The 12395-nt window shown below is 32.3% G+C and overlaps 1 protein-coding gene and 1 long non-coding RNA gene across 2 annotated transcripts; one reads left to right on the top strand and one right to left on the bottom strand.

Moving 5' to 3' along the window:
- Positions 1–3983: 3983 nt before the first annotated feature.
- LOC104223982 (uncharacterized) lies at positions 3984–6181 on the top strand. Its single transcript, XR_710256.2, has 4 exons — positions 3984–4064; positions 4636–4700; positions 5107–5159; positions 5917–6181. It is a non-coding gene; the product is annotated as an uncharacterized lncRNA (long non-coding RNA).
- A 3885-nt stretch (positions 6182–10066) lies between these two features.
- LOC104223984 (leucine-rich repeat extensin-like protein 6) lies at positions 10067–11584 on the bottom strand. Its single transcript, XM_009775527.2, has one exon. The coding sequence runs from the start codon at positions 11477–11479 to the stop codon at positions 10301–10303; it is 1179 nt and encodes a 392-aa protein (XP_009773829.1). The 5' UTR covers positions 11480–11584; the 3' UTR covers positions 10067–10300.
- Positions 11585–12395: the final 811 nt, after the last annotated feature.

The following is a 12395-nucleotide window of genomic DNA, read 5'->3' on the forward strand; positions in this document are numbered from 1 at the left end:
TGAATCAGAGAGAATTAAAACGCGCAAATTTTTGTGCTAAAACTTTCCCACGAATAGTCAATGGGAAATGTTATTTATTTTTTCTGGAACGGAAATTTTAATTTTCCCATTGTATTTTGGTGGGAATTGCCACTGACAATTTTTTCATGGAAAATTTCGTGGGAAAATGCTATATTTCTAGTAGTGGCCTAACCTCGCAATTGTAAGATGTGAGGCCTGCCACTACAACATAATATACCTATAGCTACGAAATCTTAGCTACAGATTCAAAAATCGTAGCTAATACCTAACAATAGCTATAGAAATAAAATTTTCATAGTTATTTATAAAATCACAAAATTTCATAGCTACGAAAATTAAATTAGTAAAGCTAATTCCTTATTTTTGCTATGATTGCTAACTATCGTGGCAATAATTACCTAAATAGCTACAAATTTATTGCTAGAATAAATTTTTGTAGCTAATCATAAGTTTTTTGCCACAAGTTAAAAGTTTTGTAGCAATAGTAATCTTTTAGCTACAATAAATTATTCAAACCAAAATATTGTAGCTAAATAAATATTTTTTTCTTCAAGTTATAAAAGATCGTGACAATAGTTGGCTTAACAACTACAATTAGTTATCATGACAAAATGATACGGCCACAGATTTATTTGTATGATAAAATTTTATAGCTAAATATATATTTTTGCCACGAGTTAAACTTACTGTAGGAAAAGCAACCGTTTTACCCCCGATAAACTATTTGAAACAAAATGTTGTAACTAAATAAATATTTTTACTTCAAATTATTTAAAAAAAAACATAACAACAGTTGGCTTAATAGCTACAATTAATTGTCATGATGAAATTATATAGTCACTGATTTATTGCTATGATAATATTTCGTAACTAGTCACATATTTTGGCCACGAGTTAAAATTTATAGCAAAAGTAACCTTCTAGCCGTAATAAATTATTTAAAATAAAATATTATAGTTAAATAAATATTTTTGCTTTAAGTTATAAAAGAAATATTGCAATAGTTAGCTTAATAGCTGCAGTTTGTTGTCATAATGATTAAATGATATAGCCACAAATTTATTACTATGATAAAATTTTGTAGCTAATTATACATTTTTTCTACGATTGAAGCTCTCTATAGCGTAAGTAACCTTGTTACCAAACTAAATCTGTTTAAAATTAAATGTTGTATCTAAATAGGTATTAATGAGAAACATATATTTTTAGACGTTCCCAAAAATAATAATCGACAAAACATATCTCTTTTGTATATATGTGTATCATATACATATAATACACATATTTTATATACTTGGCTAAGGAATGCAATTAGTTTTACCCAACCGTTCAATTTAATATTTTTCCTAAACTAATTTTCTTCAAATTTTAAAAATTATGGCAATTTTTAGCTAATAAATAGATATAATTATTTTTTATGAGAAACGGCATATCCACAATTTTATTGATATGATAAAATTTTGTAGCTAATCATTAATTTTTTTCCATGAGTTAAAACTAACCATAAAAATAGTAAACTCTTAGCCACATTAAACCATTGGAATAACATCTTGTAGCTAAATGAATATTTTTGCTTCAAGATATATAAAAATGTGGAAATAGTTGTTACATTTTTATATAATTTTCATATATTTAATTACATTAAGTATTATGAATTTAATATTGTTGATATCTAAGTCCATAGAAAATTAATTATAATTTTATTAAATAAATATAACTTGTAAGTTCAAACTATAACTAAAAAACAATGAAACTATTTACAATTAACGTGTGAATAAAAATTATATAGAATTTAAACAACTATAATCTTGTAACAAGTTAGAGAAATATTTTAATTAATTAATTTTTAATATAAAGAGTTAGATTTTGGTATAATAGAGAAAAATTAATAATCGTATGCAATTAAAAAATTTATTAATTTCAAATATATAATTAAAATGTAAACAATACTCTTTAATAATAGATCATTTGTTTTACAACCTGATCTTTCTATAATAGTCATCTTTTAGACCATTATTTCACTGTAACAATAAGTTTTCTTTGGAATTGATTTTTATTTATATTTTTGTAACGACCCGACCGGTCTTTCATGAGTTACCGTTTCGTTTACCCCATTTCTGCTTCTTATTGCCTTATTCAGCTGTATTTTGTATTATCGGGTTGGTTGGCTCGAGTTCGGAGAGGTTTTGGTAAGGCTTGAGCTACTTAGTCTCTTTTGAGTGAGCTTAAGTTAAAGCAGTCAACCGGATGTTGACTTATGTGTTAAAGGGCTCGGATGTGAGTTCCAATGGTTCGGATAGTTTGGGGAGGTGATTTGAGACTTATGAGCGTGATCAGAACATATTTTGGAGGTTCGGAGTGGATTTAGGCTTGAATTGGCGAAATTGAAATTTTGACGTTTTCTGGTTGATACGTGAGATTTTGATATAGGGGTCAGAATGGAATTCCGGGAGATGCAGTAGGTCTGTTGTGTCATTTGGGATGTGTGCACAAAATTTCAGGTCATTCGAACGTGGTTTGGTAGACTTTTTGATCGAAAACAGAATTTAGAAGATTTAGGAATTCTTCCCGGAGTCTGTACACCCCCAGTGAGAACGGGTACCCAGTGTGATATGTGATATAGCCCGAGGGGCTGGTGTTTTTCCATGTTATTGCCCGAGGGGCTGATTCTGTTGACATTGTGCCCGAGGGGCGGATTTTATGTGTTTCCATTTTCTCGCTGCTTTACATTTACTTGTTTAATTGTTAAAAAGGTATTTTTATAAGATTTACTGTTTTATTGCATTTTATTAGTTTTACTCTGCCTCTTTATAGCATGTTGTTGTGTTTTTACGTGATTTCTTATCGCTCAGTTTTCATTTATTGTTATTACTCACTGAATTGGAGTACTCACTTTACTCCATGTCCCCGGTGTACAGATTCAGGAGCTTCGGGTCCCGTCAGTGAGGGTTGATTTCTCCCAGCAGGCTATTCGGAGTCCACTAGGTAGCTGCTCGGCGTTCGCAGCTAGTGTTTCTCCCTCATATCTTACTTTCTATTCTAGTTTTGTAATAGACTGTATAAACTCTTTCAAACTCTTAGATACATATTTAGATGCTCATGACTGATGACACCCCGATGTCGGGTTGTGTTGGTTTTCGCAAATTGTACTATTTCGCTGTTTCTTTTGGGATTTTATCATGTTAATTTCTTAAATTGTGCAATTTTAATTGTTAAAATAAATTGGGTGTTATGTATGTCTATAAAATCAATATCTATAAAAGGCAACAAATTGTTAGGGGTCGTTTGATACGATGGATAAGGAAAATAATTCCGAAATAAAAATTTAGTACCGCCATATTCCTTTTTTGGTTACTAATCTTGGGATATGTTATCCCAAGAGTAAAAATGTCAGGATAACTTATACATGCCAGTGGGTAGAATTGTAATCCCAGAATAACTTATCTCATGATAAAACAGTAAAATTGACAATCCCAAGATTGATACGATATACCAATCAGTCAACAAAAAATAATACTAGGACAATTAATCCTCGCATACCTAATCTCATCATAACTTGTGTTCAAACCAAACGATCCCTTATAGATGTATAAGTATTGCAACTAATTCTAAAAAATATTCTATTTATACTTTAAATGAATATTTTATTACAATTTAATTTTTTCTACAATCTAAACTCAAAACATTATATACACAATAGCTTAGTTCCCATTTTATTTATTTGTTGTTTTGCTAGCAAAATTTTATTATTACTACATTAGTTTTGTTTTTAGTTTTTTACATAATATCGTGTAGGTATTCATTTGTGTGCAAAAGTATATGAAAAGTTAAAGGCAAAGTTACAAATAAAAAATATAAACGAAAAAAAAAAAAAAGATTAAAGCCCAAATCTCTCCATTCCCTTAAGACCTAAAATATTTAGACTCCCAACCCCTTCCCCCCAAAAAAATATCCGCACATCTCCCGCTCTAACCTTTCCCCACTCTAAGCAACTATCCCTAAAACCCTCGTTCTTCTTGTTTTAGAAAACAGAAATTGTCAAGGTATGGCCCCCCTAGTTTTTTTTTTCCTTCTTAATTATTTCGATTTTTGCCATGCTTTCCTAGGATTCTTGATCGAGAATAGTTCCTTTCACTTTCATCATTATATTATGACAGTGAAATGGCAATCCCGACTTTAGCTATATTGATAAGTGCCAAGAATTTAAAAGATTGCCAAATTCAAAGCAATGAATTGGGAATCTCTCCTATTATGAATGGAGGGCCTTTTTCGTATATTTTAATTCCTATATTTGCCTTTTGTAATCTGTTTAAATTAGTTTGTTGTATGGAAATTAGTAGTTGAATCTTAATTCTGTAGTACTAAGCCTGAACAAGCCTTTTATATTGCCTATGTTTGCCTTTTGTAATTTGTTTAAATTAGTTTTTCTATTTTCTTGTATATTGTATATTTTTCATTACCTTCATTTGCGGATTGAGGATCTTAAATGGCTTTTTGGGTTGTACCCAGTTTACAGTTATATGCACACACAAAAAACTATACTAATAAATCTTCTCTATTAGAGTAAGTACTGTTCACAGTTGTAGTCGCTAATATCTATGTGAATAATTGCAGAAAGTAAATGAGTTGGTGAGGCACAATATTCACCCAAACTTGATGATCAGTTGAGTGGATACAGGGTGAGTATATGCATTCATTTGATGTACAACTTACTAAATAAATGGTCATATGGAAATGCATCTTCGCTTCCTATATATTTTTGTACTTCTTGTGGAAGCTAGCAATGATGCAAACAGGTGAAGAAGAGTTGGTTGTTAAAATATTACCATTCCTTTATTTCTAAAACTTCAATTCAACGATTAAGATAAATCCATAACTCCTAAATACTTCTAGAAGCTATCCAATGAATTTATTGAGATGGTGGAAAAACTTCTCAAATATGCCGTATAAATACTCCAACAGCTTATAAGGATGAAATTATGGGATACATTAGCACAACCATTTGTGGGAATATGCTCCAAATTTATGTTGCAGTATGGTGATTAGGTTCATTCTTTTTAAGTAAACCCGAATTTGTCTTTTCAGGCACTTGTGTTATGGGCATCAATGTAGAAACAAACAAGTGTAATAATCATGAGGTATGTATGATACTTCACTCTTTCTGAAAACAAAATCAATTGGATATACTGCCTAGTGAAGGATGAAATGTTTACAAAATTCTTGTTAAAATCTTTAGGACTTTTGAAATTTTATTTAGAATAATAATATTTTACTCTAGTAATGTTTGTTATATGAAACGGGTGTGATGTTGATCTGGTTTAGCTTATGCTCTTTTCTTGAGCAGATAAATATGAGAATATAATTTTTTTGGCAGTTACGAACTTAAGAATTTACAAGACTTCAGACTTGAAAACACCTAGTTATCAGATACTAAGAAGAAATGCAGCTTATGAGGTTGATAGTATTTTCTTATAGTGTTGTGCTTCAAACTAAGAACTGCTAAATAAGACATGTTTTGAACGGTTTGTAGTTTTTTGGTATATATATTGCACTAATAATCTGAAGGTTTTAAAGAAGCATGTTGTTGTTTCTGGCAGAATCTTACCCTACAAAAGGAAATGTTATTTAGTTCAAACGTGATTGACAAGTCCCAACTAACTAATGTACTAAACTTATGGTGTGAATGTCATTTTTTTATATACAGGTTAAAATTTATGACTCCATAGTTGTAGAAACATAAGGTGGCAGTCCTGCAAGATTAAGAGGGTAACATGGCAATCTTGCTGGATCAGGAGGTGGTGTCACCAAGTGAAATAATCGATAGAGTTCTATAAGATCTTATTTTGTTGCGTTCTTCTTGATATCCACAAAAACAACAATTTCTTTCACGCACAGGGTACAAATACAATCGGCTAATGTCTTTCAATTCGCTATCGGAACCTGGTATTAGAAAAGCATTGGAGCACTTATGAGTTTTCATTTCTCTTCACTGTCCGCTGATGGTTGTCATCCCTAACCAGACTCACATTAGCTAGTTTTTTTAGAACTTTATTATTCGTGTTGTAAAAGAATTATGTAATGTGGATCTGTATGAAATTATTCTTTTTCTTGTAAAAAATATCGTATGTTTTGAGTATAACAACATTTTAGTATTCTACTTTATCTTGAATGATATTGTTGAACCTTTAATTATTTATTCTTACTAATGTATATCATTTATTTAAAAAAATTAAAAATATTTTGCTAATTTTTTTTATATATATTTGATGATATAATATGGATTGTTAGCTACAATACATAAATTCTTGTGGCTAAAGTTGATCATGCCAAATTCTTCAGTTTATTGCTACGAAATTATGGAATTCATAGCTAAAAGTATGAATTCTTAGCTACGATATAAAAATTATTGTGGTAAATACTTTAATGTGTTGCTATGAAATTTTGAATTCATAGTTAATCACAAGTACTATTGCTACGGGAATAAATTATAAGTTTAGCCACGAAAGTTGAGCTTGCGTGACAAACAAATTAAATTTTTTGCTACAACACAAAATCTTATGGCTACAATATGAAGATAGCTACAAATTTTATTTGTCGTGGCAAAAGAATAAAATCACTTGCTACAAGTATATTTTTTGTGGCAAGATATTTTTACCATTACAGATACAACATAAATTTTTTTATGGCAATAAGTATTAGTCCTTAGCCACGGATCATGTAAAGTCTGTAACTAACTTTTAGCTACGCGGTTTTGCTACGAATGCTACGGAAAAAAATATTGTGGCTAAAGTGTTTAGCCACGAAAATTTTTATATTTAGCTACAATATATTTCGTAGCTATAAATGCATTATGTTGTAGTGTGCACCAGAACTGAAGCACACCGGCAATGGTTTCTAAGTCCAAATTTACTTTGTAGCCTATCCGAAACTCACCCGAGCCTTCGGGGCTTCAAACCAAACATTCACACAAGTCCAAAAATATTATACGAAGTTGCTCGTGCGATCAAATCGCCAAAATAACACCTAGAACAATGAATTGAACACTAAATTTCAAATGAAATTTTCAAGAAAACTTTGGAACTTCTATTTTAACAATCGGACGTCCGAATCATGTCAAACCAACTCCGTTTCTCACCAAATTTGACAGACAAGTCATAAATATATTAGTTGACCTATACCCGATTCAGGAACCAAAATACGAACACGATATCAATAAAGTCAAACATTTGTCAAACTTTCAAAGTCATCAAGCTTTTAAATTTTCAAATTCAACAAACTGCGATAACTCGAGTTAGGGACCTCTGAATTCGATTCCGGGAATACGCCCAATTCCCAAATTATGATAGGACCCACCGAGATCATCGAAATACGGATCCGAGTTCATTTGCTCAAAATGTTGACCGAAGCCAACTTAAATGGATTTGAAGGCAAATTTTCATATTTTATCAGTTTTTAACATAAAAACTTTCGGAAAAACACCTAGACTGTGCACACAATTTTTTTTTTGAATCTTGAAAAAAAGATGTATTTGAGGCTTCGGAATACAGAATTAGATTCTAAAACATAAGATGACCTATCGGGTCATCACAGTCCCCCTAAAACCTACCAGGTCCGGGACGAACGGGGCTGGGATCGAGCCAAAACCGGGCCGAACAGGGATGTCTCGCCCCATTGGACACCCAAACAAAAATCGTTAGCGAAAATTTACACCAACATCTATTTAAGCTATTTCTCCAATTTTAGGCATTTTTTACCACTTTTATAAATAGCCTTTTTTCATATTTAGAGTTTATTTCACCATTTTGAGAGCTATAGAGCTTGGATTAAGGAAATTTTTATCTACTTTATTGGGGTGCGTAATGAAACTTGAGTATATGATTATTACATGAATTATCTGCCATTTTGCCTTAGAATCAAGGATTTCAAAGAGGAAAAAAGAGATTTTGAACAAAAACTTAAGAAAGTAAATTTTGGAGCTTTGGACTCAAATTTGGAGAAAAAAAAAATATTTGGACTTGTGAGGTTATGGGTTCACCGGAATCTAACTCTGATTTCAGGGTTTGATCATGTGGACCTGTGGTTGACTTTTGTTAACTTTTGTTGATTTTGGACAAGATCAAAATCTTTTGCTTGGAAAAATGAGTCTTATGACTTGGATCGACTTTATGGAGAACCCTTTGGGCTAAGACGTGGCTCGTTTGATGGTTTTGGAGCAAGAAAAGGTGGATTTTAAAGAATAAAGCTAGCATGAAAAGAGGTAAGTATCTTGGTAACCTTGATTTGAAGGAAGTTTTTCTAAAATTGACTTATGTGTTACATTCGACGTGTTTGAGGGTGATGTATATACAAGGTGATAAGCGTATATGCGGGTACCACGTGTTTTTCATACTTGGGGTAAAATCTTAGGTTTTTATGCTTTATTTTGCTACATGCTTTTACTTGTTGCATGTTATATTGGTGTACGACTACTTGATCATCTTATTCATGCTAGAATAATATTATAGGCATCATTCGCTTGCCATTTTAACATTATAGATTCCGTATACTTGTTTTACATGGTCGAACTACATAGTCATATGTTGTTTCAAATATGCATGTTTAACCAAATATATGATTCTTTGGTCAAAGTTAAAGACAAATAGAAATTCGGGCTACTGATAATCAGGAGACGAAAAAGAAATAATAGACTTTTTGAGAATGACAAATAAGCAGTAGATAAGTTTGTATTTTAATGTAATGTTGATGGTATCCTCTATCCTTACAAATGACCTGACCTCCTCCTTTTATAGTTGATCCTAAATAAAGGAGTAATACCTTAGCCTTAATGAGACAACTATGAGCAATAAATGACATTAAATAAGACGTTACACAATCATTCCTATTTAATACCAATTCTCTAACTTATTGGGTATTTAATATTGAATTTAGACTCCTTTTTGTCATCATATCCATGTCTTCAATGCCTTCTGATCTCTTGGCTTTAAATGACCTAAATAGGTACGAAGCTTGTATTATTCGAATTGCCTCTCGTGCCTATTTAGCTTTCCTTTCCCCGTATCTGTTGTCACTCGTGCCTCTTAACTGATCATTATGTTTTGACCATTTGATCAGTCCTCGTGTCATGCCACGTCACCTTCAATGTAAATTCAATTTTTTTCCCAATACAATGCACTTTGTTAGTGTATATATATCTTGTTCTCATTACTTGTTGATGTTAAGATGTTAAAGCGCGTGGACTCAATTCCTATTTTGAGGTATCAGTTAGGGCATACGTGAATTCACGTTCCTGTTGAAGTATCAGTTAGGGCATGTCCTATCATGTTCTTGTGGGGAGTGTATATTTACGTTTCTATTTGTGTGTGGATATAGATTTGTCCCTCTAGAATTACCGAATACCGGAATCCCACCAGCAGTGTGCATGCAGGTTCAAAACTCGATCGATTTTTGGTTTGAATATGACACCGGATGATGAGATTGAGCATAAAGGTGGAAGTTTTATTTTGTTTAAGTGATCCTTTATGCACATTCATATATTTTTACATGTTTATTCATGCATATCATTTATATATGGTGTTTTGATGCATTCTTTCACATGCTTAGAACTTATTAGCAGGTCGTAGGCACTTGGGATATATTGAGTTAATGTAAAATTTTGAAGAATTGGTATATGCTTTTGGTCTTGTTATGTGATGCTTATTATCTCCTGCATTAATTGGATTTATCATATTCGTTGTTTCTTTGTTGTTTTCTCTGTTATCGCGTATTCTTGTGAATGACACAAACTATGAAGAAAGATTATCTTTTATCAAAGCAATGCTACTGCTTTGTTGCGGTTAGACTTGATATTTATTGAGTACACGTAGTTATCGTAGTCATACTATACTTGTGTTGTGTATGTAGATACCGAGCCTAATACTAGTGAAATTTTCGAGCCTACTTTGAATTTTGATTGGAGACTCGAGGGTGAGTTCCTTGCTAGAATGAAAAAGAATTAAAAAGTCCCACATGATACATTTCATTTTCACAAAAAAAGAATGGAAAAGGGTGGAATAAAATACAAAGTCTATTCTCTTAGCAGTATAACATAATCAAAGTCAATGTATGCAATAAGAAAAGTAAAATACAATAAATAAGAAAAAGTCTACCTTTCTTACATGTATATAATTTATTGAAAGATAACACAGCCTCATTTTTTTATTTTCCTTTTCCCTTTTAGTTCAAAACCTAGCCAATCAAGTAAAAGCAAACCAAAGTCAAAGAAACACAATATATTCTTCAATCACGGATAATGGTAATAATGTGATTTCGGAGGAGGTGGCGGTGGCGGTGGTGGAGGAGGTGGCGGGGGTGGTGGAGGACTTCTTGATCCACAACCAAATGAACGGCAATCAACTGGACCTCGTGAATAAAAAGCCTTACATTCATTAACTGAACGTTGTGATGGCCTATAGGGTATACAATTCTTCTTATCATTTTTATCCTTCAACTTGAGACAAATCTTCGGTTCATCACAGAAATAATTATAAGAGTAGGTGAAATTCTTCAACCTCGGCAACGAGCAAATACTCGCCGGAATCTCGCCGGAGAGCTTGTTATGTGCCACGTTGAGATGTTCCAATTTCTTCATGCCCGCCATTGTCTCCGGCAACTTCCCAACAAGATTGTTAAAGCTTACATCAAAAACCGTCACATTTTTCAAGAACCCTAGTTCTTGTGGCAAACATCCATTTAAACTAGCATTCATGAGAATAATCTGATTTAGCGTTTTCCCCATTTTTGCTATACTTGGTGGTATACATCCCGTGATATTGATATTTGCCATAACCAAAGCAGAAACCGGCGAGTTTCCTAAGTTTTTAGGCCATGTAAACTGAAAATTGTTGTTGTTTATGAAAAGGGCGTCCAGTTTTCGATCCCAGAGTCGAGAAGGGACATTTCCTTCGAATTGGTTATACCTAATATCAAGAAATTTTAAAGAAGAAAGTGAAAGAACAACCGAAGGAAATTCACCACACAAAAGATTGTTACTCACGTCAAGTTCATAGAGAAGTTGGAGCTTAGAAAAGGATTTTGGGATAGTGCCTGAAAATCTATTGGAGTTTATATGGAAAACGGCTAAATCTGTCAACAGGCCAAGATCTTCAGGCAAGTAACCGGAAATATTTGCATGGTTGAGGTCAATTCCGGCAACGGTAGTGATTTTAGGGTTATCTGGTACCGGAGCACAGTAAACTCCGGTGTAGTTGCAAACTTTGTATCCATACCAATTCTTGGTGAAGTTTCTAGGGTCAGAAGTCATGACATGTTTCCAAGCTTGTAGAGCTATGTAAGCATTGAAAAGTCTAGGGTTTTGGTCATATTTGATTGGTGGTGGAGGAGGGGAAGCTTGAAAAGAGGGTTTTGAGAAGAAGAAAATGATGAAAAAGAAGCCAAAAACGGCTAAGTTGATAAACTTCATAATTTTTGGATGTGAGTTTTAGGAGTTTAGGGTTTAGGACAACATTTGATGTGTTCGTGAACAAGTTAATGTATTATGTCGGATGTTGTTCAGAGAAGCAGAAAGGTTTGATATTTAAATGGCTATTGGTGGAGGCTAAGTGGCTGGTAGAGAGAGTATTTTCTTTAACTTAATTAAATTAAATAGTGATTAGGAATTAGACAACTATAATTAGGATATTAAAAATTGACCATATCTTACTTAATGCTGATTTTTTTATGAAAATAATCTGCTAGTTGGTGATATATTCGTAGGAGATTTCTTTTTATAAATATGACTTGCTTAAGGGAGGTAGTACCAATTTCTCTTATAATCATCTCGACGCCTTATGTCTATCCTTTAAACAATGTATGATCTGAAAGTTGATTTACAGTATAGACAAAACTGATGATGTTGCGCAATTGTTAGAAAGTTTGATGGGTATTAGATACTGATCTCACCAAAAACACGGTTCTCTTGTTATTTACAACTTGGTATTAATTTAGTTTAACTTAAAAGTATTATTTTGTACGCATATGTTGTCAAAAAGCATAATTTCTACAGAGATTTTAGAACAGCGCCAGAGTCTCGAAAATTGAGTAGAAATTATAGATTTTCTTTCTATAAAAGAATTTAAACTTTTTACCAGTACAACTTATAATTTTAAAAAGCTAGGACGGACTGTCCGTGTCCCACTTATACTGATTATTATAGTTGAAAGTTGATTTCTCGGAAGCCTAACCTTAAAAAATAAAATATAAAGTGTTAGTTAGAAATTCGGAAACATTGAACACAAATAGCAATAATGTTACTAGCTAGCTTCCATTAATTAGTTAGTACATTGTGATCTAAACACATCAGACATCGTTTAATTTGGTGTTGCATGCCTTTCATGAAT

The sequence above is a fragment of the Nicotiana sylvestris genome, chromosome 1 (genome assembly GCF_000393655.2).
Source record: "Nicotiana sylvestris chromosome 1, ASM39365v2, whole genome shotgun sequence".
Taxonomy (NCBI): Eukaryota; Viridiplantae; Streptophyta; class Magnoliopsida; order Solanales; family Solanaceae; genus Nicotiana; species Nicotiana sylvestris.